Source organism: Drechmeria coniospora, chromosome 01, assembly GCF_001625195.1.
Source record: "Drechmeria coniospora strain ARSEF 6962 chromosome 01, whole genome shotgun sequence".
Classification (NCBI taxonomy): Eukaryota; Fungi; Ascomycota; class Sordariomycetes; order Hypocreales; family Ophiocordycipitaceae; genus Drechmeria; species Drechmeria coniospora.
Window position 1 is genome coordinate 9,264,665 of NC_054389.1, and position 23,835 is coordinate 9,288,499.

The following is a 23,835-nucleotide window of genomic DNA, read 5'->3' on the forward strand; positions in this document are numbered from 1 at the left end:
TTCCCATGATGAGGCACGGGTCAGCCTTGCCATCGGCCCAGCCTCGAATATTGTGTGACGATAGCATGCCTTTCCATCCCACGGAGCATCCAAGCCCATCCAATCCGCCCTCACATGATACGCCGACTCAGCCAAGTACGAGCACAGCTTCTGCTGCACGAATAAGCACAAGTACACGCGTATAAAGTGTACACGTACTTGCACATTTGATTAGGAACGGGAGTAGGAACACATGAGGTAAATAGTAGAGAGTAATCTATACTTAGCAAACTTGGACTACCAAGCCCTGGCCCGAAACTCATCAAGGTCTCTCTAAATGATGCCTCAGAATGATGGGATCGGTATCCCTGCCCTCTAAACACCACCTAATTACGCCTACACCTACATGTACAGTACCGCACTTAATTACAACACTTTGACATCTACAGCTAGGTGTAAACTTACTTGTGTAGCAATGACGCCTTTGATATGGTGGATGTGCCGAAAAAATTATACACCTACTCTTGTTAGGTGCCCTCGTGCCAAACAGAACAGTGCATGCGCAGGTATATGCGCGTACTTGTAGCATTGCGGCGCGCCTGAAACTACATCGTGCAGGTAAAGGCAGCCGTCGTCGTCTGTTCCTGAGCAGTGCCATTGACATGCCAACTCACATGCCCCCATTTTCGAGGCACTGAAGTCGCACGTGAACTTATCGCCAACGTCCGTCGTGTAAGTGGGGCTGCGTGTCGATGTGGATGGAAACCATCCGAAAGGAACCGTTTGGACCATTCCTCGAACATCAACTGTCCACTGTATTGTAGGTGTAGGTGTACGTTCATTCACGCAACCTTGGATAGATGATATTTTTGCATACTGCAAATGCATGCTTTACTCGGAGCATCCGCCAGCGCCGCTTGTATCGAAATTTTGGACGCTCACCCTACTTACTTGTACATTTACAGGTGATTGTGGTCAAACGAGATCACGCGTTGGCTGGCCAGACGGTGCCAATTTGGCGGTCCCGATGGAACTGCGCAGCCGAGAGGACGACCAATGTATTTATCCGTCGCAAGTAACTGCGTTGTATTCACACCCTATACCGGTGTCTATTATATTGCTCAAGCGCATGGGATGATACTCAGTATTCCATTACATATGTACTTGCACAGGATATTACGAGTCCAGCTCAGCTCCGCAAGTGTACAAATACAAGCTATGCAGGTGTAATAACTAATTAGTAATTATAGTAATAATACTTAAAATTACTTGTACTTACGCATGAGTACCGGCACAATACTGGCATTGCATACTTACTGTATTACTGGTAGGTCATCTCGGCTTGTATTCGTACAAGAACTTTCACCACAAAACTCATCGGCACGAAGTGTACTTGCACAGCAGGCACTCACATGTGCTGAATGAGAATCAAACCGAATAGGTCTGCCGAGTACATTTGCAAGCACTGCTAGCCCGTCTGATGACTTGGTCCACATAAATCCTGTCCATCTGTTGTATCATGTATCGAGCTGTAAGAGACACATCTTGCCAGCAGATGTACAAGAAAAGACAACAAGACAGGGTAACCTCTTGGCTTATTTGTTCTCGCTTTTCGCTTCGTTCTCCCTGCTGCTGCTCCAATTCATTTCCGTCACGATCCACGGCAATTTGGACCCACGGCACGACATGGCAAATGTTTGCTTATCATGGCATCACGACGTCTAGTACCAGCACTTCGCGAGTGCAGAGATAACCTACAACGGTGGCATAATTCTTATAGGCACAACAGGGAGTAAGACGCCGGCAATTAAGCAAGCACTAGGGAACACCTGGTGTGCCCATGTACGACTGCTTCTATATTCCTCTGAACCTGCTGAACACACGCACGGAACACGGGTGCAAGCAGATATTATTGTGTGACAGTATGCGGAAGCAAGTCGAAGCGCGCACGAATCTCCACCGCACCAACAGCACACCTACCCCTATTCGCTCACGATGGGTGTACAGGTGCGATGCCGACTTCTCACCTGCTCATGATCCTTGTATCAGCTGCTGCGCTCGTACTTGTGCTCTGCATCTCTGCCGTCGTTGACTATACAATTGCCATCCATTGCTCACACAATGACGCCGGCACGAGACAGCAGTCCACGACGCACGAGGAGGGGCCGACGATTCCGCTTCGCCGCACGGCGTCTTCGCGCAAACTCAAAAATGGCCACACCATCGGATCAAAGCGCACTCCTGTCGCGCCGTGGCCTCTTGTTTGCTCGTGCGCCTTTCCGTACGAGCGGCGGTGGCTCCGCATCCACGTGGGAAGCAGGAACCCTTGCTGGACAAAGCGGCTGTTTCCCTTCTCCGCGTCCGCCGGCGTCTCCGTGACTGACGGCAAGCATCCATCTGGCTGCTCGCCATGACAAGGTCAACATTGGCGGACAGACGTCGTCTTCTATTCTCGACAGGGCCGCTTGCTTGCTTGCTTGGTCGCTTGCTCAACGGCTGAAATGTGCATCGAACCACCAGTGGTAGCAAGGGACATGCGGTCGCCTTCACGCCGTTGACGAGGAGTACCGGCCGGGCCCGGGGGACCGGTACAGGCTTGCGTTCATCGCGCCCGTCGGGTTGCGCTTGTCGTCATCAGGGGCTGCGACGGCAACGGTGCATGCATGCGCAACTGCATGTGCAGCATGCCCATACCCATACCTGCAGGCGTACTCACTTGTAAGTGTGCCCGTGGTTGAACGGCGTGACAGATGACACGTCGAGCGTATCCATCTGCCTGCTGTACTAATGACAATGCAAACTTGCGCACGAAATGGTGCATGCCCATCCTAGTCTGCATGCAAATATCGTACGCATACGAGCACCAAGTACAACTAAACAACGGCCAAGGCCGTACAAGAAATCGCGCACGTTTCTCGCCCGCGCAGGAAGTGTCGTTGGCATTCGAGGCCCATGATGGGTCCTGCACTCATTCAAAATCCCGTCCATGTCAGACACGGACAAGTAGAAGAACCTAGTCCACCTCATTGTCCGACGGCCGTGAATAGCCATACTTGCAAGAACAAGTATGACGAAGGCGAACAAGAGGCGCATGCTTGTGTGTGCAATACCAGTCTCCAATCCCCTACCATGTGCTCGAGGTCGTCACCGGCTTTTCGTCCAATGGCCGCCGGCATATCAGTATCAGGGCTCGGCAAGGAGCCACACGGATGCCTGCGCTCTCCTTTGCGAACAGTGCATGTAATACAGTACTTCCACTACCTACATGAACACTCTGCTACCAAGTAAGCAAGTGCCCATGCAAGGAAATACACCTAGTTGTAGACTCACATACCTTGATATAACCCAATAAGCATGCATACTTTCGTACAATTACATGCACTGTACCCCTACATGCGCTGTACTTGGTGTGGGCAGTGTAGAAGTAGTGGACGGCCGTAGAAGCACCATCCCCGCCTCGCAGGTTGGGCATTGCCATCATGGCCAAAGCCAGGAGCTCCTGTGCATCTGTAAGAGCACCTATGCTGTGCACATAAGTGTTTGTAAGTGTAGGTGAGCTTGAACTCGCAAGTGAGCGTGTAAGCACGCTGTTGGACGGACCAAACGAGTTCCTCCGTTCGAGAATCCAAAGTCAGGGAGCATCGAGGACTGGGCAGTCGGTTTGCGTACGCGGTCGCCGTCACCACCGCCGTCGCCGCAAGTGTAAACCCTGCCATGACTCTTCATCTTCTTCGTCTTGGCCGTTTGCTGCCGCAATCTGCGTCTCCACACGGCAGTGGGCAAGCAAACAGGATCCATGGAACAAGCAGGCCCCTCTCCCCCACCCTGCTCGGCTCCTGGGCCTCCGTTTCGTCCAGCGGTGGACCCTGAAAAACACGACGGACGCGCCTGAGCTTCGGTTTGCAGGGGTCCGTCAGCTATATCAAACGAGGCAGAGGGCACGAGCGAGTAAGTAATTACATGCACTAGTACGGAGTAATGATGAAGAAAAAGTTAGCGTGCCAGTACGGAGTATTGTAAGTGTGCATGCAAGTGCAGTATCGTTCGTACAAGTACTGACAGACCTGTACAAGTAAGTGCAAGTACGCAGAGTGCTCCGTAGATGTGACATGGACTTACCCGTACCATGCATGCTTGTAGCTCGCTGTACGAATACTTGTCCTCTCTCTCGTACGTACTCGCTGGAAACTTTTCTTTTCATGGCAAGTCCAGAGTACGCCTTCAAACAAGTGTACTGTAGATGTCAGTAGTTGTACTCGTACTCGTGCTTCCTTGCAAGTAGGTGTACTGTACTATAAGTAGGTGTAAAGTACTTACTCAAGTACGAGTACGACTGCAACCACTCGTACCCCTGCGGCTTCCAACTTCCTTCCATCCACAATGCCCCTGCCAGGCATGGGTTGGAGGTTCATCGGAGAGGGCGCCGGCACTCGGCGCAGGGGAGGCGAGGCGAGGCGAGGCGAACGGAGGGGAGAAGCAAAGGCCTTCGACGGCAATGCGCCTCGTTGCGCGCAGGAGCACATTTGCCACAGACGAACGCCATGCGTTTCGTTTCGTCGGCAAGCGGCGCTCTGATGCAGCCTACCGGTGCTGCTTCCGCCCTAATACGAGCCCTCCACATGTATTCGTACATGCGCGCCGAGAATTAAACCAGCAGGTGTATGCGGACCCGTACGAGGATCCCGTACCGGTACCAGGTAGAGTTTGCTCTCTCGCCTGGGGATCCCGGCACGGACGCACACGTCGATGAAGCAATATCTCATCTCAGGTGGCCCGTCTGTGTCCCCCACGGGCCGCGGCGATTCCGTCCTCACACGGTGATGCTTGATATGTTTGTTAATAGTAAGTAAGTACACCTATATTCACTCCGTACAGTGCATGGCAAGACTGTGCTGCGGTCAGTGCCGTATAAGTACAGTAAGTATGCCTCCTCGTACTTGTGCGTACTTGGGCATCCACTTCCCGGCACTCACCTCCGTTTGGCTGGTCCAGTCACCCTCGAGGGCTCTCTGCTTGGCCTTGGTCTCGATATATCCTCTGGCCTGGCCGACCTCGTCCACGACCGCATCCATCTCGACGACGGAACGGCGTCACACGAGCCTGCTCTAGCCCGCCCCTCTTGCGTGGCATGGACCTCTCAGCACCGCAACCATGGGTCTTCTGAGCTTCTTGACGAGCAGGAGAATCGGGGGTGACCGAGCCCAGGAATCGTCTCTTAAATATCAGGCGTACGATGGAACCGTTGCCTCGCACCTGCCGATTCGCGGTATGATCATTCCCTCCCCATTCTCCGGTCTCACAGCCCCTCCCATAGGCACGTACACTCTCGTGCGAATGCGGCTGCTGACCGGCCATCCCTCTGTCAGGCAAGCATGCCGTGTGTGGAAATGGACCGGTGTCGCTGGAACAGCTGCGGCGAGCGGCGGCGAGAAAAACGAGCCAGCCTCAGCTATCGGTACCGGCGAAGCCATTCCTCGTCGGCCTTAACCAACGACCGAGCAGCGCGCCCAACGACGATTTTGCCGGTCCGGGAGGCCGGCCGAGAGCGGATACGACGATTGGGTTTCACCAGCTCGCCCTCATGGACCACGGCCGCGGCCGACGTCTCCATCGCTTCGACGTCGACAACGACACCGAGTCGCTCGCGCCCTCGATCCCCTCCAGCGTGACCTACACCAGCGGGGACGGTGACAGTTCAGCGGCCCGCCTGACGCGCCACATCGACATCCTCGACGCCCAGGGAGGGATCAAGCCGTGCGACTTCAAGACGAGAATCCACGCCGCCGGCGCGAGGGATTACGGCGAGGACGTTGCCGACAGGAACATGGAGCCGAACGGAGTCGACCGTCCGATGGCCACGGCCCAGGCCTACTGCGCCGAAAACAGGAGCTGGGCGATGACGGCGTCGTCAATCATCTCCGAGGTTGGGGGTAAGGGTCCGACGGCGGCGGGGAGTGACTTGAACCGAGCCAGCTCCGGGTTTGCTGCCAGCCAAGACGAGTTCGGAGCCACCGACGCGCCGTGGGGGACTCGGGTCCGGCAAGTCCCGAGCGTCAACTCGACCATGCTGCTCTCAAATCCGACAACCATCACCTCGCGCTCCTCGTCGCGGAGTTCCCGGCAGCATCCAGATGCGGGCACCAATTGGCGAAAGGGCGCGGCACAGATCTCGTCGCACGAGCCGGCGTGGTCGTCGCGAGGTCGCATCTCGGCCGGGCGACGACAAGCAGAGAGGAGTCGAGATGCAAGCCCCGACGAGTCGATATGCGAACGCAGCGACGGAGCCGCCTCTCCTCCCCCCATACCGCGATACCGACCTCAGAGCACGATGAGCATTGCCGCCGAGCACTCCCAACTCTACTACGGGCCGGCCTCCTCCCAGCTGAGGCGACAATCGACAGCCTCTGCCGCCAACAGGGCATCCGCGACCGCCAAGAGCGCGACGCGTCGCGACAGGCAAATCAACCTGTATGCCCTCCACTCCAACAATTCTCTCGTCGGTCGGAGGCGAAGCCGGCTGGGGGAGCTGGACACGGGCGGAGAATGCGACGACGATTGCTGGCCCGAAGACTCCGCGTCGGCATGCCGTGAGTTGCATCCGGGGCATCTCCAAGGCGGCGGACTCTTTTTTTTCCTGCTGACATCTGATGGCACAGATGTCTCCATGTCCCGGAGCCGCACCTGGTCCCAGAAGCATCGCCGTTCCCAGTGGAACAGCCCCTGGGCCAGTGGGGACACCGTCACGCCGTCCGAAGCCGACGACTCCGCCTGCAACCCCGTGACGGCCATGGATTCGGTCGATCGATCCTGGAGCTGCGCTTCCGCCAACGGCGCCACCCTCGACGACTCGGCGGGTTGTGCGGGATCATCTCGGAGACACGGGTCCATGTCCTCGGCCACTGCCACGACCGAACTCTCGGGCTACTCGAGCAACGCGGCGGCGCGGCCGCACAGCATCCGTACGGCCAACACATCCATCGACTTTGCAATGCCGACAGGGACCATCAAGGACGGCGGAATGACGATGCCGGTCAGCAGCAACAGCAGCAGCCGCCATGGCGACGGCGAAGGCCCGGCCAGTGCAGCCGACGTCACGGCGCAGGAGGAGGAAGACCTGCTCAGCGAAGGCACGACCGGCTCACGGCCGGTGTCGAGAGGTGCGTTTGGCAGGGACCAGACAAACGAAGAGTGCGACAGCGGCAGTTCAGACGACTCTGACGTCGATTCCTTTGTGGAAAAGCGCCAGACGATGCTGAGGGCCCCGCTGCGGAGCGATGGCGGCGATGCGGAGCGGTGCTTTGAGGAAAATCGCTTCGGCGACTTCGGGAAAGATCTTCCCGGACTTCACAAGGGCGCGGGCAACAAGCCGTGCCTCATGTGCTCCCTACTGCAGTGCGCATCGATCGACCCTCCATTTGACGCAAAAACAGGCACGTGGGCGGAGAAGCCTCGGTGCGACCACAAGGGTCGCATCACCCAGCGAGACCGGCTGAGGGCGCTCGGGTACGAGTATGACACCGACGACGACGCAGACGGCATCTCCGAGTCTGAACCGGAACGCATCCCGCGCGGACGGATACCGACGAAGCGGACAGCGGTGGCGAGCTCGTGCGGACGATACTACGGCGCTGCGGACGCATGCGAGCCCATCGACGAGGTCGCCGAGACCGGGCCGGGCCGGAGCAGAGTGCCGAGGCGGTGGCGGGAACGAAGGATGAGCAAAGCCCGGTTCGCGTCGACGCGTAGACTTGTAATCGAGCCGGTGCCAGAGGATGTCGAGGAGGGACACGCCGGGGAAGCGGAATGATAGTGCGCCGGATCGCCTGTCGAGTTGGCACGGCCCATGAATTGGCCCTGGAGCCGTTTGTTGACCTCCATATCGATTTTGATCATGTACGGGGAGAAGCGTGGACGCTGTCAGGCATGAAGTGACGCACTTGAACGAGGTCCAAGTGGACAAGAGGAAGTTTTATACCCATCTGATGGAACCGAGGTTCCCAAGTTTAGCCTGAAAATGAATTTGAGCCCGCCCTTTTGCGTTGCTGCCAGTTGCTTGCGGAATACTTTCGAGTGCGAGACTGGGAATGGAAGACGTCACCACTGCTCTCGTTTGCTCGCCTGTGGCGTCTCTCGGAGAGTACTCCAGGGGCTGTCTCAACTCGTTCATCTGACAATCCATCCTGCTCCTTCGAACAGGATTCATACGGACTGCCATGCAAGCGTGATGTTTTCCCAAAGTCGTGGGCTTGCCACCGCCGATGTAGTTGCTGCGGGTGTTGCGGTCGTCAGGGAACTTGGTGCAAGCGGCCTGCCTCTCGTTGGCTTGTGTATAGATCTACAACGACGCTTTAGCGATGATTTCCAGCAGGGTCGCAGCCATGTCCGAATAGATAGATGGAGCATCACTCTCCAAGCACGCAGGGGTGGCAGCTGCGGCACCACCCTGGCTGTTGTGATGATTCAGACGGTAAGAGCAGGTGGCTCGAGACTAACCTTGGCTCTAGCGGCCTTGCTTCTTGATGGTGGTGAAAAGATGCAAGCAGACGAGAACGAGTCTCTGATTGCGAAAAGCTTCCTGGCCACTGTATGAGGCAATAGCATCAACCGTGCTTCAAGTCGAGCTGTTACCGTGGCTCCCGCATTGCGTTAACTGGGATGCCAGCCGCGTGCTGACAGGCACAGTATTGTAACGGCCCAGCTCCTCGATGCCATTTCTGGAATGCGAAATCTTGAGCTATCGGTCAAGATCATTCTTCGAACTGTCTGGGAAAAGAGAGGATTTTACCATGAGCGGTGCAGATTGCGAGAATGTTTGCTCTCAGCGTAGGCAGCTACGTCCCAACGCCGCACCTGCCAGGTCACCCGCTGACGCAAATTTCCCAGTATCATGGGTTTGCTGCCGACATCGGACGGATCCTGAAAATTTTATCTACGGCGAGGAAGAGAATTTTTCTCGGGCGTATCGATGGGTGTTCTGCAATATTTTGTGTCGTCGGTTTTGTCATTGTCGTCTATTTGTGCATGTACTGTATACAGTGCGTGCGCCGAACATGTTGCCATGGAATGATCAAGTTCCCGTAACGTGCGATCGACTGTACCAAAGACCATCGTGAAAAACGTGACGAATTTGTAAATTGATGAGGAATAATTCCAGAAACTGCCATGATAAGATTCTGTCGATATATGAATGTCAAAGTAGTGAAGGTTCATTCGATACCAATCGGAGGCTCGTTCAACTTTGGTGATATCCATCCATGCGTTGCAGTGCCGAGGCCGCCCCTGGATACCTACGCCGGCTAGTAGGTAATAGCTATGTACCTAGCTTAAGGACGACTTGCAAGTACTTAATGTAGTGGTAGACGCTACTGTAGGTACTTCCCCATGCGGAGTTAAGCAGGTGTATCTGGCGGAGTTCCAGGAACATACAGTGCCTACTAACTTGCTTTAGTGCCTGTACTTTAGAGTACGGAGCGCTGTTTATGGCAACTTCAATACTCGATGGTGCCCGTGGTGGGGCTGCCTCTCAGCCTCTGCTGTACTCCGTACTCCGTACGGAGTACTTGGATGGGAATTAATATTAGACTAAACGTCGTTTTGATATCCTGAACTTCTCTCCAGCAATAACTCTGATTCTCGCCATAATTCAACAAAGCAACCTCACACCTCATCCGTCACCAGTCGTCGCACCGCATAAGACACTTGTATAATCACCATTTCTTAGCCCATAGACATACATCGCAAACGATAACTCGCCCTACGAAGCAAAGACTTGCCCTTGCCAACGAGGCCACCTCGGTCAGCTCCCTCCAACCAGCACAGGGTCGACAAGGATCGAGCCTCGTCACGACAGACACGCGGGCGTCATGGCCTCCTCGACGTCGACCGCGGAGGCCCTCGTCGCCAATGGTGCCGCTCCCCCGCGAGTCGGCCCCCATCCCGGCTTCATCTCGAGCTCCAACCAGTACAGCTCCGAGATCAAGCTGCGACGCATGCTCAAGGACAACGGCTGCGACCCCGCGCGGGAGGATAACTACTGCCTGCAGGGCGTCCAGCTCATTGAAAACGTCAGGGATCATCTCCAGCTGTAGGCGCCCCATCGACGCGTCCTGCCCGTCCATGGCCATTCCCGGTTCCAACAAGCTGACGCGTGCAGGCCCGTACGGACCTTTGACACCGCCTGCACCTACTTTCACAAGTTTCGCCTCAACTTTCGCGATGCCGAATACAACTACCAAGACGCCGCTCTCGCCTCCCTCTTCGTCGCCTGCAAGGTCGACGATACCATCAAAAAGTCGAGAGACATACTCGCAGCCGCCTACAACATCAAGAACCCCGACAAGCCGCTGCCCCCGGATGACAAGGTACGCCCATGGCCCGTCGTTTCCTTTCGCGCATGCATTCGTCGTCGTACATCCGCACGCGTCGGTCGTGCTCACGTCGTGGTCGCACTCATAGATCTTTGAGTCACCCGGAAAAGTCATCATCGGTCTCGAGCGGCTCATCCTCGAGACCATCGGCTTCGACTTTCGCACCCGCTATCCACAGAAGCTCCTCGTCAAGGTCGTCCGTCGTCTGCTTGGCCGGTCCTCTGCCCAAGCCCGCGCCTTCTTCGCCGCCGCCTACGCCATGTGCATCGACATGTACAAGAGCTTCATACCCATCAAGCGCACCACCTTCACCATGGTCATGGCCGTCGTCGAGCTGACGGCCCGCATGCGCGCTTCCATGCCCGATACCCCGCCCGACCTTGTCGACAGCATTCGTCGGTTCGCCGACGGTCACGCCGCCGGCTGCCGCCACGCCATCTGCGAGACCATGCTCGATCTGCTCGATCTCTACGTCCAGCACCACCGCTCCACCAAGGTCGGCGCCCTCTTCGACCTCAACTCTTTCATCGACATCAAGATACAGCTCAACATGGAACTCGACGACGCCGCGGCGCCCCGTTACCTCTTTCACTGCTCGCGCTGCGAGGTCGCCGAGGCCAACCCGCTGACGCCCATCTCCGCCACCCCACCGGCGGCCGCGGCGGGGAGCAGCCCGGGGCGCGGAACGGCGTGGCCGCCCGACGCGACGGTACGGCGCACCGCCCGCGGCCAGGACGGCACCATGCGCTTCGTCTTCGAACCCGAATCGGCCAAGAAGGAGCAGGAGACGGTCGGCTCCTATTTCCGCGAGGAATTTGACGAGGTCGAGGTCGAGGTCGAGGAGCCGATGCCCCCGCCCCTGGAAAGGGACGGCGCGGGCAACGGTGGCGGCGGCGGCGTCGGCGGCGGCGGGAGAGGAGGGTACCGCGGGAGCCACAGAGAGAGGGGGGACCATAGGTGGTCGGGACCGTATGGCGGTTACCGAGGGGACAGGAGTTACCGAGGGAGAGGGAGATATCACTGACGGGGTCAGTCGGTCACGGCCGCCTCCATCAATGTCACTTGGGTCAAGGGCTGACACGACATGGGCGAGCGTAAAGCGCCTTGGTTTGTCCGTCATTCGCCTATGCTTCTCATGCGCCCCCGCCCACGCCTTTCCTCGCGCCCTCGTCGGCCCTCGACCCGTTGTCGACCCTCGACTCTCCACTGGCCTTTTGGCAAGCGCTCACTCCTTTGTGTCCACGGGCTTCCCATCCTTGGCCTCGGCCTGCGCCTGTTCCAAGATGTCTTCCCCGGCGGGGCCGCTGCATCGCAGGCCCTCCATCAAGGTGCCGTCGCCGCCGTCGCCGTCGCCGCCGTCGCCGTCGACTCGTCTCTCCAACTTGGCGGCGCCCGAGACGCCGTCGGCGCTGCGCAAGCTGCTGGCCCTGCTTATGTTGGTGCTTGCCGGCGACTGCGCGCGCAGGCCGAGGTCCTTCTCGCCCGTCTCGTCGCCGGCGCTGTCGCCCTTCCAGTCGGCGGGCGGGAGCTGCGGTACGGGTGCGCCCTCGGGCGGTTCGGGAATGTCCTCGCCGGGTGAGGCAACGCGCCAGACGACGGCGAGGCGGTCCAGGGCGCGGGACCCCTTGCGGCTCGACCCCTTGATGCCATCCATGGCGTCCCACTCGATGGTGAAGACGCCGCTGTCGCTGGCCGCGCCGTTCTGCTCAGGACCGTCGCCTTCGAAAAAGGCGTTGAACCAGACGTGGGCAACGGCCGAAACCATGGTGAGACCCATGCTCTTGTGCGTCCTGTTGCGCCTCTCCACCGAGATGTTGACGTCGCTGTTGGGCACGAGGATGGGCTCGCTCGGGCGCAGGATGACGGCCATGCCGCCCGCCTCGTGCTCGTCGCTGTCGTCGTCGGCGGACGTGCCGCCGGACGACGGGAGCTGGTTCGCGTCGACGGCTGCCGCCTTGGCTCGCCGCTTCTCCCCCTTGGCGGCCGCCTTCTGGAGCAGGTCGGCGCCCTTGCGCACAAACTTGTCCTTGGTGCTCTCGCCGGGGGTTGGGGCCCGGTCCGGCGTGGCCGGCGGCGTTGCCGTGCCTGGGCCGTCGGCTGCGTCGGCGAGCTCGACGGCGTCGGGAACCTTGTCTCCGGTGGCGGGGTAGCCGGCAAGCTCCCACATGAGGTCACTCAAGCCGCCGCCGGGGGGCGCGCCTCCCTGGACGACGACGCGCTCCTCCTTGGAGAAGGTGTGCAGGATCTTGATCTTGCGTCCCTCGTGCTCGAAGGCTTCGACGTCGACCCTGACACCGATGCGCAGGCCCCAGAGGTGGATCTCGAGAATCTCGATGGGCCGGTCGACGTACTTCTTGCCGTTCCGGGTCCACCGGTCGACGTAGCTCACCCAGCGAAGCTGCGAGGGAATCGACACGCCGGCGCCGAACTTGGGCCGCATGCGCCGCTGGGTGAAGCGGGCCAGGGCGTCGTCGGCCGTCCAGCCCTCCTCGGAGATGAGGTAGCTGCAGGCGGCCGTGCCGCTGCGACCCTTGCCCGCCTTGCAGTGGACGACGACCACGCGGTTCCCGTTCTTGCTCCCGCTCCCGCTCCCGCCCGCCGGCGACGGGTCCGATTCCTTGTCGGCCATCTTCCCCGACTCGAGGTCTCCACCGTGCAACCAGTTCCTCATGCTGGCCATGATCATGGGCACCAGTCGGAAGGGTGGGGGGTGGTGGTCCGGCCACGGGTAGTGACGGATGCGGTCGTACACGGCTTCATCGGGGTATCCGGTGCCCTCGGCGCGGAACTCCCATATGGCCCAGTCGACGCCGTGCTTGGAATCGAGAAAGGCGACGAGCTGGTCGAGCGGGTTGCGATAGGCACGTTGCGGGTACGTCTGGGACGGGCCGGAGCTGGGCCATCTCGCGGTCAGCACGGCACGACAGATGCAAGCGAAGCCACGGAGGACGTAAAACTCGTGACGCCGTAGCCGGCCGGTGGAACGATGCACCAGGCCTATCCACGGTACCAGGGAAGGGTAGGGTAGGGTACGTACGTGGCAATGATGAAGTCGGTCACATAGCAGAGATCCAGCCCTGCCTCTGGGTGGCGAGCGCGCGGGCCAGCGACGATTTGCCGGAGAATCGAAGACATGGTGGCCAGCGCCGCCTGTGGCTGGACGGCTCCCGTAGCCTCTGCTGAAGGAGGGCCAGGAGGGGGTCCAGGAGGGGGTCCAGGAGGGGGTCCAGGAGGGGGTCCAGGAGGAGAGGAGAGCGAGGAGGAGAGGTGAACGAGGAGGAGAGGTGAACGAGGAGGAGAGGAGAACGAGGAGGAGAGGAGAACGAGGAGGAGTGGAGAACGAGGAGGAGAGGAGAACGGGGAGGAGGGGGAAACGGGGAGCAGAGGACGATGAAGGGGACGAAGAGGACGATAAAGAGGACGAAGTGGTCGATAAAGAGGTCGAAGAGGACGATAAAGAGGTCGAAGAGGACGATAAAGAGGACGAAAAGGACGATAAAGAGGACGAAGAGGACGATAAAGAGGACGAAGAGGTCGATAAAGAGGACGAAGAGGACGATAACAATAGAGGGCAGGATTGTTGGTCAAGAGGTTGTGGCCCGGTGGTGGGACGACACTTCAGGACATGTCGCCCTTGTCGTTGGTCATGCCAAGGGTAAAGTGACGAGTAGGAAAGTGCACGAAGATGTACTTGTGCGTGTGCACTCACTATCCGCACGTGTTCTAGAACCGGTAGCAACTCTCGTTTGGCGCAGGAACTAGCTTTGTCTGGCTTGTCGTCGGCTCCATGGGCGAGTAATATGTATTTCTGGTGCTCGACACTTGAACTCTGAAGAGGCGACGTCATCGGACGCACCTCACTTTTCACCCCACCATTTACACACACATGCCTCTGTTATCTGCGCTGCAGCACTACTACCATGTACCTAGTAGGTACTTGGTACTGAGGCATGTTATGGCATGCCATGTAATTAATCGCTACAGCGTTTACAGAGCCTGTACGGAATACTGTACAGTGCAAAGGTACCACCTACCTTTAGGTAGTAAGTACCCTTCACCAGTGAGATCAACCCACTGGAAGTATTCCCTAGGGTACCTGTACGTGCGCACTCAACCCCTGCGGGGGGATTCTTCTGCTAGAGCCGCAGAGTCTCGTACATACCTACTAGGTAGTACTTACTTGGGAACAGTCTTGCCTTGCAGTAATACTGTGTACTCCTTACTTGGTGCTACAACAGCAAGTGCATAAACAACTGCACAGTAATAATCCACAGACGCCACCGTCACCCTTGATTCCGAGACTGTCACGATTCGACGATTCGCACCATCGCCATCCACAATAAGACTGCATTCGCTCAAGCTTCACATCACCCAACTGATGCCATCACTCCGTCAGACTCCAGCGACTCCAGCCATTTGGCCATCGTCGGAACGCTGCTGCCGCTCGACTCGGCACGCAGGACCTGCCCCGGACCAAAGCAACGGCTCACTGCACACGGCACACGGCACATCGACGCTGATCCTGCTTCCTTCTCGCCCGCTCCGCCTCTGTCGTCGCCTGCCGTCGTCGCCAGGGACTCCTCGAGAGCCACCCTCCGCTGTTCGCCTGCGCGTTCGAACCGTCCATCCACTCTCCCTCGCCGGGCCGCCGTCCCCGTCCACGGGTAAACCGCCTCGACAAGGCAGTCGTCCACGGTGGAGACAAAGGTCTCTTCTCATGGTGCTCGGCGGCACTCGGCCCCTGCGCATCGGCATCCATGCATGCCGGCCGTCGTCCGTCGGCTTACGACGTCTTCTTGGCCGGGGCCGGCTGGTTCGCGTACTTGGCGGCGTCGGTGGCGTCGTGGAACTGCCGAGCGCCGTTCTTGACGCCGTCCCAGACCTGCCGGGCGGCGGGCGGCGTGCCTTGGGCGCCCACGAGGGAGTCGATGCGCGCGCTCAGCTGCGTTATCGAGTTCTGCACGTGGGAGCTCTGCGAGAAGCGGGCGCGGAGAAAGGCCGTGTAGAGGCCGAGCAGGATCCAGGAGCGGCGCTGGAAGAGGATGGCCGAGAGCAGGATGCGGATCCAGAGGAGGATCTCGAGCCCCGAGACGATCGACATGGAGGCGTCGTAGTACTCCTTGACGAAGGCGCCGATCTTGTCGCCGAGGGGGCTGCTGCTCTTGGGCCGGGGCGAGGCACCCTCGGCGGCCGGCGGCGGGGGCTGCAGGACGGGCAGGATGTTGGCGCGCGTGTACGTGGCCACGTGGAAGACCGAGTAGACAAAGTACGGCAGCAAGGCCAGCGGGTACTGGGGGCTCAGGAGCCAGACGAGGGCCATGACTGGGCACCGGTAAGCAGGCAGGCCGTCACGTCGACGCGGGAGGGTACCCACGCAGGTACTGCACGTTCTCGTCCGAGAGCAGGCCGACGACGCCGCCGGGCAGCTGGTTGCTCGTCTTGGCGCGGGCGCGCTGCGTCTTGTAGACGACGATGCCGTAGGTGACGGCGGCGGCGACGAACGAGGTGCGGTACGAGAAGCGGGCCACGCCGCCGTAGTAGTTCATGCGGAGCCAGGAAAGCGTGTATCGAAGCGTCGTGAGGATGAGCGTCATGTGGCTGTGCATCGTCGTCAGCGAGCCGTTTTCGTCGCCGTCTCCGGCCTCGTCGCGCAGGGCGGCGGGAGCGCAGCGTGAGCATCGTGCCTGACGCCTACGACGCCCATGCTGCTCGGCATGCTCTCGGCACCCAACGGCCATGGCAGCCGGCTCTCCGCCGCTTCATGCGAGGCGAGGCGAGGCGAGGCGGGGGGAGCTCGTGCGAGCAACGGGAGAGGACGGACGCACCCAACAAACCAGGCGACTGCCGCATCCATGTTAGATCGAGCCGGCCACGTCGGGGGCGGGGACGGAGACACGTACACTGCAACGTCTTGGCCAGAGCCAGGAGTCGCTCCTGGAGAGTCACGGGCGTGACGGTTGGGTTTGCCGGAGGAGCCATTTTGCGACCTCGCCGTTGGGGGTGAGGCGAGCTGGACGGCTGGAGCTGCGAGGTGCGAGCTCCCGAGGTGGCGAGGGTGCGACGGTCAGACGAGTGCCCGAGGGTGGCTGCCGATGCGATGCCGACGGCGACGGAGGGATGCGAGCGGCGAGGAGGTTGTCGTGGGAGTTGAAATGTGCGCAGCTCCGCTCCGCAGGACGAGATGGTGGCGATGATGGGTTTGCTTGTGGAAGAGGCCAGCAGGTCAGGAAATGAGAAGCGAGGCGGAGCGGAGGCAGCGGCCGCAGGCAGGTAATACTGGTTGGCCGCTAGCAGGCAGGCGGCCGGGCAGGTACCTCGTACCGAAGGCAGAGGCGGCTCAGGCCAGGAGGTGGGTGGCAGGCGGCCATTGATTGAGTTCTCGAGCTTGTGACGCAGCTGGCACCTGTGGCCGGACGGAAAGCTTCGGTGGCTGTGCGCGGGCTTGTGGCATGGCTCCTGGTGGGGAGCTGCAGCCGGCGACAGATCCCTGCCACGATCCGCTCTCCTCCAATCGCAGCGGGCCTGGGACCTGGCTGCTGACGGCGACGATGGGTAGCGCGACGATGGGTAGCACGCCGTATCCGTACGATGGCCAGGTACCGGCGAATGGCAGCCGCTGCTGCTCCGTACCTAAGCAATCCGTAACATGTGCCATTACGTACCCTGAGCTCCATGCGGTACGGCGCGTTTGTTCCAAGGTACCACTGCTCACCACGAGTGCTAGCATTGACAAATACCATAACGCACTCGGAGTTCCAACGTACTGTACTCCGAACACCACACAAAGTGGTACTACAGTACAAGCACCATGTAGTACAAGCACCAGTATTATCTTTTTGGCAGCGCCCGATTTGGTACCGACGAGAACCTCACCAGCCGTTCGCTTAAACAAGACAGTCCGACCTGGCTTGCTTGTTTCGTTTTTTAGCCATGACGACAGCATTCTAGCCGGCCTCATCACCGTCGCGCCCGTGCGTGCCTGGACATGATCGCTGAGGTGGCAACGTCGGGGTCGATACATGGCATGGTTAATTACCGAGTAGCCTAGCAATTACCTAGTAGCCTAGCACCAACGTTCTAGTACTAGTTCTCGTGGTTTGTTCATCATACGACGCTGATGACCAACTAGCCATTGCCTCGGGGACTCTTCACCATCCTCTTCCTCCCCGTACCGTAGGCCTCGGGGCGATGGATATCGTCGGTGCGTCCCCATCAGTAGGCTGAATACCAAGTAATACTAGGTTGCACGCGAGGGTGCATTCTACTTGCACAATCCTCCTTTCCTCCGCCCAGCAGTACCTTGGTAGGTACAAGTACCTACGGCGTACAGTAATTACACCGCAATTACTCCGTACTACCTACTGAGTAAAGCAAGTAGGCAAGTACCTACCTAGTACTATTACCTAGTAGTACTCCGTACTCTATACTTTAGTAGACAACTAATAATACAGCGTTACCTACTACACCTAAGTACAGCACTCCGCAGTTGACTGACTACTAATACCTAATATATATAATACCTAATACAGCAAGTACTCCGTGCTAGGTTCTACCAGTAGGTACCTGGTATTTGCACCTATAGTAAGAACTTACTGTATGCTGTACTAGGTATTCGTAGTTGTAGGTGCGAGCGGTACTCTTTCGCACGTCTACTATTAATTACTCCGTACATCTAGTACTAGGTAAGGTACTAGGTAATTACCTACTGTAGCATTATTGCTTAGCAGGTTGCATTATAACCAAGTACGGAGTACTTCGTACCGAGGTACTATTGCCTGCTCATATACATGCAAGTATGCGCGAGGGCAAACCACTGCAGCTACAGAGTACTACGTGTAGGTATCGTTACTACCTACTACTCCGTACCATAGTACTTAAGTAGGTAGTACATGATATTAGGTGCCTAGGCATGTAATGCGCTCCAAACGACAGCGTGGTACATACCAAGGCACCCGTCGAGCATCGTCATCACCTCACCTCACGCAGAACCCATCGTCGCTTGCTTGCCTGTGGCCATCATCATCCTTGTGCTTCTCATTATCGTAACTTGGCCAGCCTGATGCCGCGCGCGTGCCCACCTCTTCGTCCCCCGTCTAGTTCGCAAATATCTTCAACGTCTTGTCGACGCTGCCCGTGGCAATCACGCACCGGATCGACTCAGCCGTCGCCTCGCCCTCGGCCTGGTCCGCGCCGCCGCCGTTGACCTCCCTGGATATGCTCGGCGCCCATCGCATGCAGGTGATGAAGTGCCCGTGCGCCCCGTCGAGGACCTTGACGCACTTGCCGTCCTGGCTCAGGTCCCAGCACCGGAGGGACTTGTCGTCGGCGACGGACAGCAGGTGCTTGCCGCCCGGGTGGAAGACGAGGGACGTGATCCAGTTGTCGTGTCCGACGAGCGTCTTGATGCAGGTGCCCCTCGCGTCCCACAGCCGGATCGTCTTGTCCCGCGACCCCGTCGCCATGAACTCGGCCGTGCTCGTCGCCGGCGGCGCCTTGGTCAGGCCCGCGAGCCGGGCGAGGTGCTTGTACGAGGCCGGCGGCGCAAAGGCGCCGCAGCGCACCAGGTTTTCGTGCCCCGTCATGACCACCTTGCCCTCGGGGTTCGGCGTGGAAACGTCCCAGAGCCGGGCGGTGTGGTCGGCGGCCGTCGAGAGGACAAACTGGCCGTCGAGCGAGGGGCACACGTCCCGCACCCAGCCCGAGTGCCCCTTGAGGGCCTTGAGGCAGTAGCCCGTCGTCGCGTCCCATATCCTCAACGTCTTGTCGCCGCTCGCGCTGACCAGGAGGTTGCCCGACTGCGCGCCCGAGGCCGAGGGGAGGAAGCGCACGGCGCTCACGCTGTGGTCGTGGCCCTGCAGCGTCCGTATGTTCTTGTACTGGTCGGCGGGGTCCCAGATCTTGATGGAGAGGTCGGAGCTGCAGGAGGCGAGCAGGGTGGCGCCGCGCGGCCCGCCGTAGTCGACGCCCAGCACCGCGCGCGTGTGGCCCTTGATGGTCTGCTCGAGCTCGCCGAGCTCCCAGTCCCAGATCTTGATGGTGCAGTCGTCGGATCCCGAGGCGATGGAGGAGAAGCGGGGATGGAACGCGATGCACGTTATCGTGTCCCGGTGCGACTCGAGCGTGTGCCGCGAAGGCAACCGCGGGAGCCACGAGGCCGGATCTTGGTTCCGCCGAGCGAGCGACGTCGGTGTGGCGTTGTCAAGTTCGGATTGCAACGAGCCGTTGCGGGACTCGAGGTCCATGATCTGCCCCGAGCGAGCGAGCGAGCGTCAGCCGAAGCGGTCCCAGTCCCCCCGTCGGTCGCGGGACCTCGCCAGGCCCTACCTTTTTTTGCAGCCGGACGATGCTCGTCCATTTCTTCTCCAGCAGGGACTCGTACTTTTTCGTCGTCGCCGCGTCAAAGACGTCCTCGCCGAGGGACGCTTCCTGCCGCAGCGCCGCCGCCGCGTTCGGGAGGTTGTTGGCGACGAGGTAGGCGATGATGGACTTGTTCCTGGAGGCAAACGAGGCCGTCAGCTCCCGACGACGACGCGACCCGCCACTGCGAATACCCACAGCTCCTCGGCCTGCCGGCTCGGCAACGTTCGGCTCATCGTGACGGCGGCGAGCGCAAGACGGACCTTGGCTCCCGCGAGTGGACGTGGCGAGCGCGCAATGGATCGGGGGTAGCTTCGAGGGGGGGTTCAGCGTCGTGCTGGGAGCTCGTCCGGCTTGGCCAGCGTGTCCGGCAGGGGTGGAGGGTACCCCGAGCGCTTCCGAGGAGAGAATAGGTCGCTTCGAGGGATCCAGGGCCGCCGCCGGGAGTGTTGGACCGTCGAGCACGCACGCTCCGGCGAGGAGTATTTATTGAAGGGGTTCTGTTGCTGGTGGCTTGCCGCTGTTCATGGTGCGTAGGTGGGGTCCGTCCGGAATCGTCAAGTTGGAGGGTCGGCACGTCCGCAACAACCCACCGTCCGCATCACGTGTCGCCAACCAAGGCTCATTAGCGGCAGCATCAGATCACCTCGCTCCCGACAGAGCAATTACCTGCCGCCGCCCTACCGTGCAAGCAAGCAGCGGCTGCTGATTTCCCCTGCGCTGGGAGGATTATCCGGGCAGGATATGCGCACCTCGACGGTCACGATTCAGGCATTGACTGGTTGATCGATCCGTCGTCCACCGTCACGAGATGGTCCAAAATAGCGCCTAGGCCAGCACCACCCGCAGCGCTCAACACCCTGTGCGAGCAAATCGAAGACACGGTCGGACGCAGGGACGAGGCGGGTATCTATCCATGCTGCCGCAAATAGCACGGATACAGCAACGGCCGGCCTTTTGATACCGATGACGAACGACTGCGGGAGCAGAGCGGATGCAAGAACGGATACGGGCGCTGATGCAAGCACTGATGCAAGAACTGATGCAAGAAATCGCATCGGCAAGGACCCCAAGCACGGTTCACGATCCGTCCGGTTCGACCTTCTCTCCGATTGATTCCTCTCGATGCCTCTCTCCAAGATGAATCGTCCTCGTTCCGAGATGGTGCAGCCCTCGTCCGAGGCCAGCAGGAGCGCCTCCTTGATCCAAGGCGAACGCAAAAACTACATCCCCCCCTCTCTCCTCGACCCCAGCCGGGCGCTTCCGAAGCTCATCGTCTTCGACCTCGACTACACGCTGTGGCCCTTCTGGGTCGACACGCACATCTCGCCGCCGCTCAAGGTCGCGGCGCGCAACCAGGCGGCGACGGACAAGTTCGGCGAGCGCTACGCCATGTACGACGACGTGCCGGCCATCCTCGGCCTGCTCGCCTCCCGACGCACCGTCAAGCTGGCCGTCGCCTCGCGCACCAGCGCCCCGAACCTCGCCCGCGACCTGCTGAAGATGCTGCACATCGGCGCCGAGGGGGAAAGGCCGCGGCGGGCCGTCGACGTCTTTGACGGCGGAATGGAAATCTACCCCGGCAGCAAGATGCGCCATTTCGAGGCCCTGCAGCGGCGCACGGGCTTGCCGTTCGAGGACATGCTCTTCTTCGACGACGAGCCGCGCAACATGGAGACTGAGCAGCTCGGCGTGACCATGTGCCTCGTAAGGGACGGCGTGAGCTGGAGGGAGGTCGCGCGCGGTGTCGACGAGTGGCGGCGGCGACGGGGCGTGTAACATCTCACGGCACCCACGACGAAGAGCACGGCAGGTGGCGATTTATGATGGATGAATAACGTTGCATCAATCACCCTCGATGATGCACATGGTCCGTATCGAGCATAACTTTCATCTCCTGTTGGTCCCTGTATGTCTATGCCGCTTCGCGTCTATCCTAGATGTCATCCCACGAGCAATGTCCCGTCCTCGTTGGCATTCTCCGGTCACGGCCGAGAAATCGCCCGGCTGATGAATCTGTCCCGTCCATGTCCCGGTGTCATGGCGAGGTCGTGCTCGAATATTGGTGCATCAGTGCCGGGTATAGGTGTACGCACTGTGTTGGGGCGGCCACGCGGGTACCTCGTAGAGCCGCGTGTCAAACTCACCGCCATCTTCCATGGTCAACGTCTCTCGCCCATTCCCCTCGCCATCGACCTCGTACTCGGCGGCGGCCGGTAGAGCGGACGGGATGACGTGTCCAGCTCACCGTCATCATCCGTCATCATCCGCCATCATCCATCATCCGTCATCAACGTCCCATTCCCATTCTCTTCCCCGCCTCGACCTCCTACGCCACGGTGGTTGGTAGAGCGGGCGGGATGACGGCGGTCTTTGCCTCCTCACGCAGCACCGGCTTGACCGCGGCATCGCCGTTGGTCAACGCGTCCTCAGTCTGGACGGCGTCGTCGTGCATCGTCCGCTTCGTCGGCTCGCCGGTTTGGGTACCCTCGGAGATGTCGACGACTGTCGCGGCTGTCAAAGTCGACACGGTGTTTGAGGTCGAGGTCGAGGTCGAGGTCGAGGTCGAGGTCGAGGTCGGATTCGAGTTCGAGCCGGTCGTGTTCATGGCCGCCCCTTCGGCAGCCTCTTCCGAACCGCGTGCCGGCGGCCAAGCCTTGGGCATGGTGCACACGCGGCGTCGCCGTGGTGTCCCGTCGGCCTCGGTACCATAGGCAACGCACACCACTCGCTCGCCATCATCGGCCGCCTCCCACAGCATCGGCCCCGTCGGGAAGCGGGTGAAGCCATCCTCCCACTGGACGACACCCTGCCAATGCGGGTCCGGAACGGCGAGCTCGCCAAATGAATACTCCAGCTCGCCGCCGTACTTTTTCGGAATGTTGCGTGGCTCGATAAAGGCCTCGAGCGTCGGCCGCACCTCGTGGGCGCCGAGGACGAAGATCTTGGAGACGGTGATGGGGTCGAACCAACGCTTGATCCACGCCCAGACGGTGCTGAAGAAGACGGGCGCGCCGATGATGAAGATGCGGTCGAGCGTCTCCGGGTAGTGAGCCGTCGCGAGCTGGGATGCCGCCTGCATGTGACCCTTGAGGTTCCAGAACTGCTTGAGGCCGACGCCGGAGACGTCGACGATGTTGGTGCTCATGGTGATGGGCGCCGCCGCCTGCTCGCGGTCGGCCACGAGCTGCGTGCAAAACGGCTGGACGAAGCGGGTGAGGTTCTCGTACAGGGCAAAGAGCCGCAGCAGCCCCGGTGCCGTCTTGCCGTCGGTGGCCTTTGTCGGCGACGGCGACAGGGCCGACTTGGCCCCCTGCCGCTCGTATTCGGCCACCGTCTTGGAATCGAGCGTCTTGATGTCGAAGACGTAGAGCGGTATGCCGCGTCGGTCGCGTCGCCCCGTCCACTGGGGGTACTGGAAATTCCCCGTCAGCATGCGGCTCGAGGGCCGACATCGGAGAGCGGGACACACCATTCGCCGGCTCTGCTCGTACGCGTCAAGGTGGATGGTCTGGTAGATGCCGTCGATGCTGTTGCTCCTGCGCCACTCCTCGGTGTCCTTGAACTGCTTGAAGGCCTCCTCGACAAGCCATCGGCGCGCGCGGAGGAATCGTCTGCGGCGACGAGGTCAGCGATGTCGACACATACGAGCAACCATGACTTGGCTCGGGAAGGGTGCGTCTCCGAGGCCGCTTACAGCAGAGTCGGGTCGTCGTGCGAGGCAGGTGGTCCACGCCGGTAGAGCCCCCTCGCCTCGACGAGATCCCGGAAGTGATCGAGGGCATCGAGCTCGCGCGCGCTCAGGAAGCCCAGATGACCGTGCGGGTACCCGTACTGGCTGCTCGTCGATGCCGTCGACTTGACGCGGGCGACGGCGGCACCGGAAGTGGAGGCGTGATCGGCCATGACGCTGTCCTAGTCCAGCTTGCAGTCGTCCGCGAGATGACCAACGCAGCAAACGCAAGAGTACAAAATCGACGCGGCACAAGATGGAACAGCTACAGTCGACAAGCGGACGAAAAAGGATTTCGTTGGGCTTTGGGAGGGACGGGAAGACGGAATCGAGCTTCGTTCCATGCCAATGCCGCGAATCCGGAACCCCGGCGGTGTGCCGGGACCTGACGGAGGAGTC

General features: G+C 59.9%; 7 protein-coding genes across 7 annotated transcripts; 3 read left to right on the top strand and 4 right to left on the bottom strand.

The window, feature by feature from the left end:
• Nucleotides 1–5,130: 5,130 nt before the first annotated feature.
• On the top strand, nucleotides 5,131–7,786 carry DCS_02455 (uncharacterized protein; the record flags this gene model as incomplete). Its single annotated transcript, XM_040799782.1, has 3 exons — nucleotides 5,131–5,245; nucleotides 5,346–6,566; nucleotides 6,636–7,786. The coding sequence occupies 3 exons, from the start codon at nucleotides 5,131–5,133 to the stop codon at nucleotides 7,784–7,786; spliced, it is 2,487 nt and encodes an 828-aa protein (XP_040660665.1).
• Nucleotides 7,787–9,842: 2,056 nt separating this feature from the next.
• Nucleotides 9,843–11,370, top strand: DCS_02456 (C-type cyclin; the record flags this gene model as incomplete). Its single annotated transcript, XM_040799783.1, has 3 exons — nucleotides 9,843–10,063; nucleotides 10,133–10,340; nucleotides 10,435–11,370. 3 exons carry the CDS (start codon nucleotides 9,843–9,845, stop codon nucleotides 11,368–11,370), a joined length of 1,365 nt encoding a protein of 454 aa, XP_040660666.1.
• Nucleotides 11,371–11,571: 201 nt separating this feature from the next.
• Nucleotides 11,572–13,481, bottom strand: DCS_02457 (uncharacterized protein; the record flags this gene model as incomplete). The annotated part of the gene is made up of 2 exons (XM_040799784.1): nucleotides 11,572–13,240; nucleotides 13,384–13,481. 2 exons carry the CDS (start codon nucleotides 13,479–13,481, stop codon nucleotides 11,572–11,574), a joined length of 1,767 nt encoding a protein of 588 aa, XP_040660667.1.
• Nucleotides 13,482–15,129: 1,648 nt separating this feature from the next.
• Nucleotides 15,130–17,086, bottom strand: DCS_02458 (ER membrane protein; the record flags this gene model as incomplete). Its single annotated transcript, XM_040799785.1, has 5 exons — nucleotides 15,130–15,668; nucleotides 15,721–15,944; nucleotides 16,172–16,187; nucleotides 16,247–16,742; nucleotides 17,009–17,086. 5 exons carry the CDS (start codon nucleotides 17,084–17,086, stop codon nucleotides 15,130–15,132), a joined length of 1,353 nt encoding a protein of 450 aa, XP_040660668.1.
• Nucleotides 17,087–18,439: 1,353 nt separating this feature from the next.
• DCS_02459 (Nuclear distribution protein pac-1a) lies at nucleotides 18,440–19,939 on the bottom strand (the record flags this gene model as incomplete). The annotated part of the gene is made up of 3 exons (XM_040799786.1): nucleotides 18,440–19,591; nucleotides 19,671–19,839; nucleotides 19,902–19,939. 3 exons carry the CDS (start codon nucleotides 19,937–19,939, stop codon nucleotides 18,440–18,442), a joined length of 1,359 nt encoding a protein of 452 aa, XP_040660669.1.
• Nucleotides 19,940–20,828: 889 nt separating this feature from the next.
• On the top strand, nucleotides 20,829–21,482 carry DCS_02460 (uncharacterized protein; the record flags this gene model as incomplete). Its single annotated transcript, XM_040799787.1, has 1 exon — nucleotides 20,829–21,482. One exon carries the CDS (start codon nucleotides 20,829–20,831, stop codon nucleotides 21,480–21,482), a length of 654 nt encoding a protein of 217 aa, XP_040660670.1.
• A 550-nt stretch (nucleotides 21,483–22,032) lies between these two features.
• DCS_02461 (phosphatidylinositol transporter) lies at nucleotides 22,033–23,609 on the bottom strand (the record flags this gene model as incomplete). The annotated part of the gene is made up of 3 exons (XM_040799788.1): nucleotides 22,033–23,118; nucleotides 23,176–23,317; nucleotides 23,401–23,609. The coding sequence occupies 3 exons, from the start codon at nucleotides 23,607–23,609 to the stop codon at nucleotides 22,033–22,035; spliced, it is 1,437 nt and encodes a 478-aa protein (XP_040660671.1).
• Between the last annotated feature and the right edge of the window lie 226 nt (nucleotides 23,610–23,835).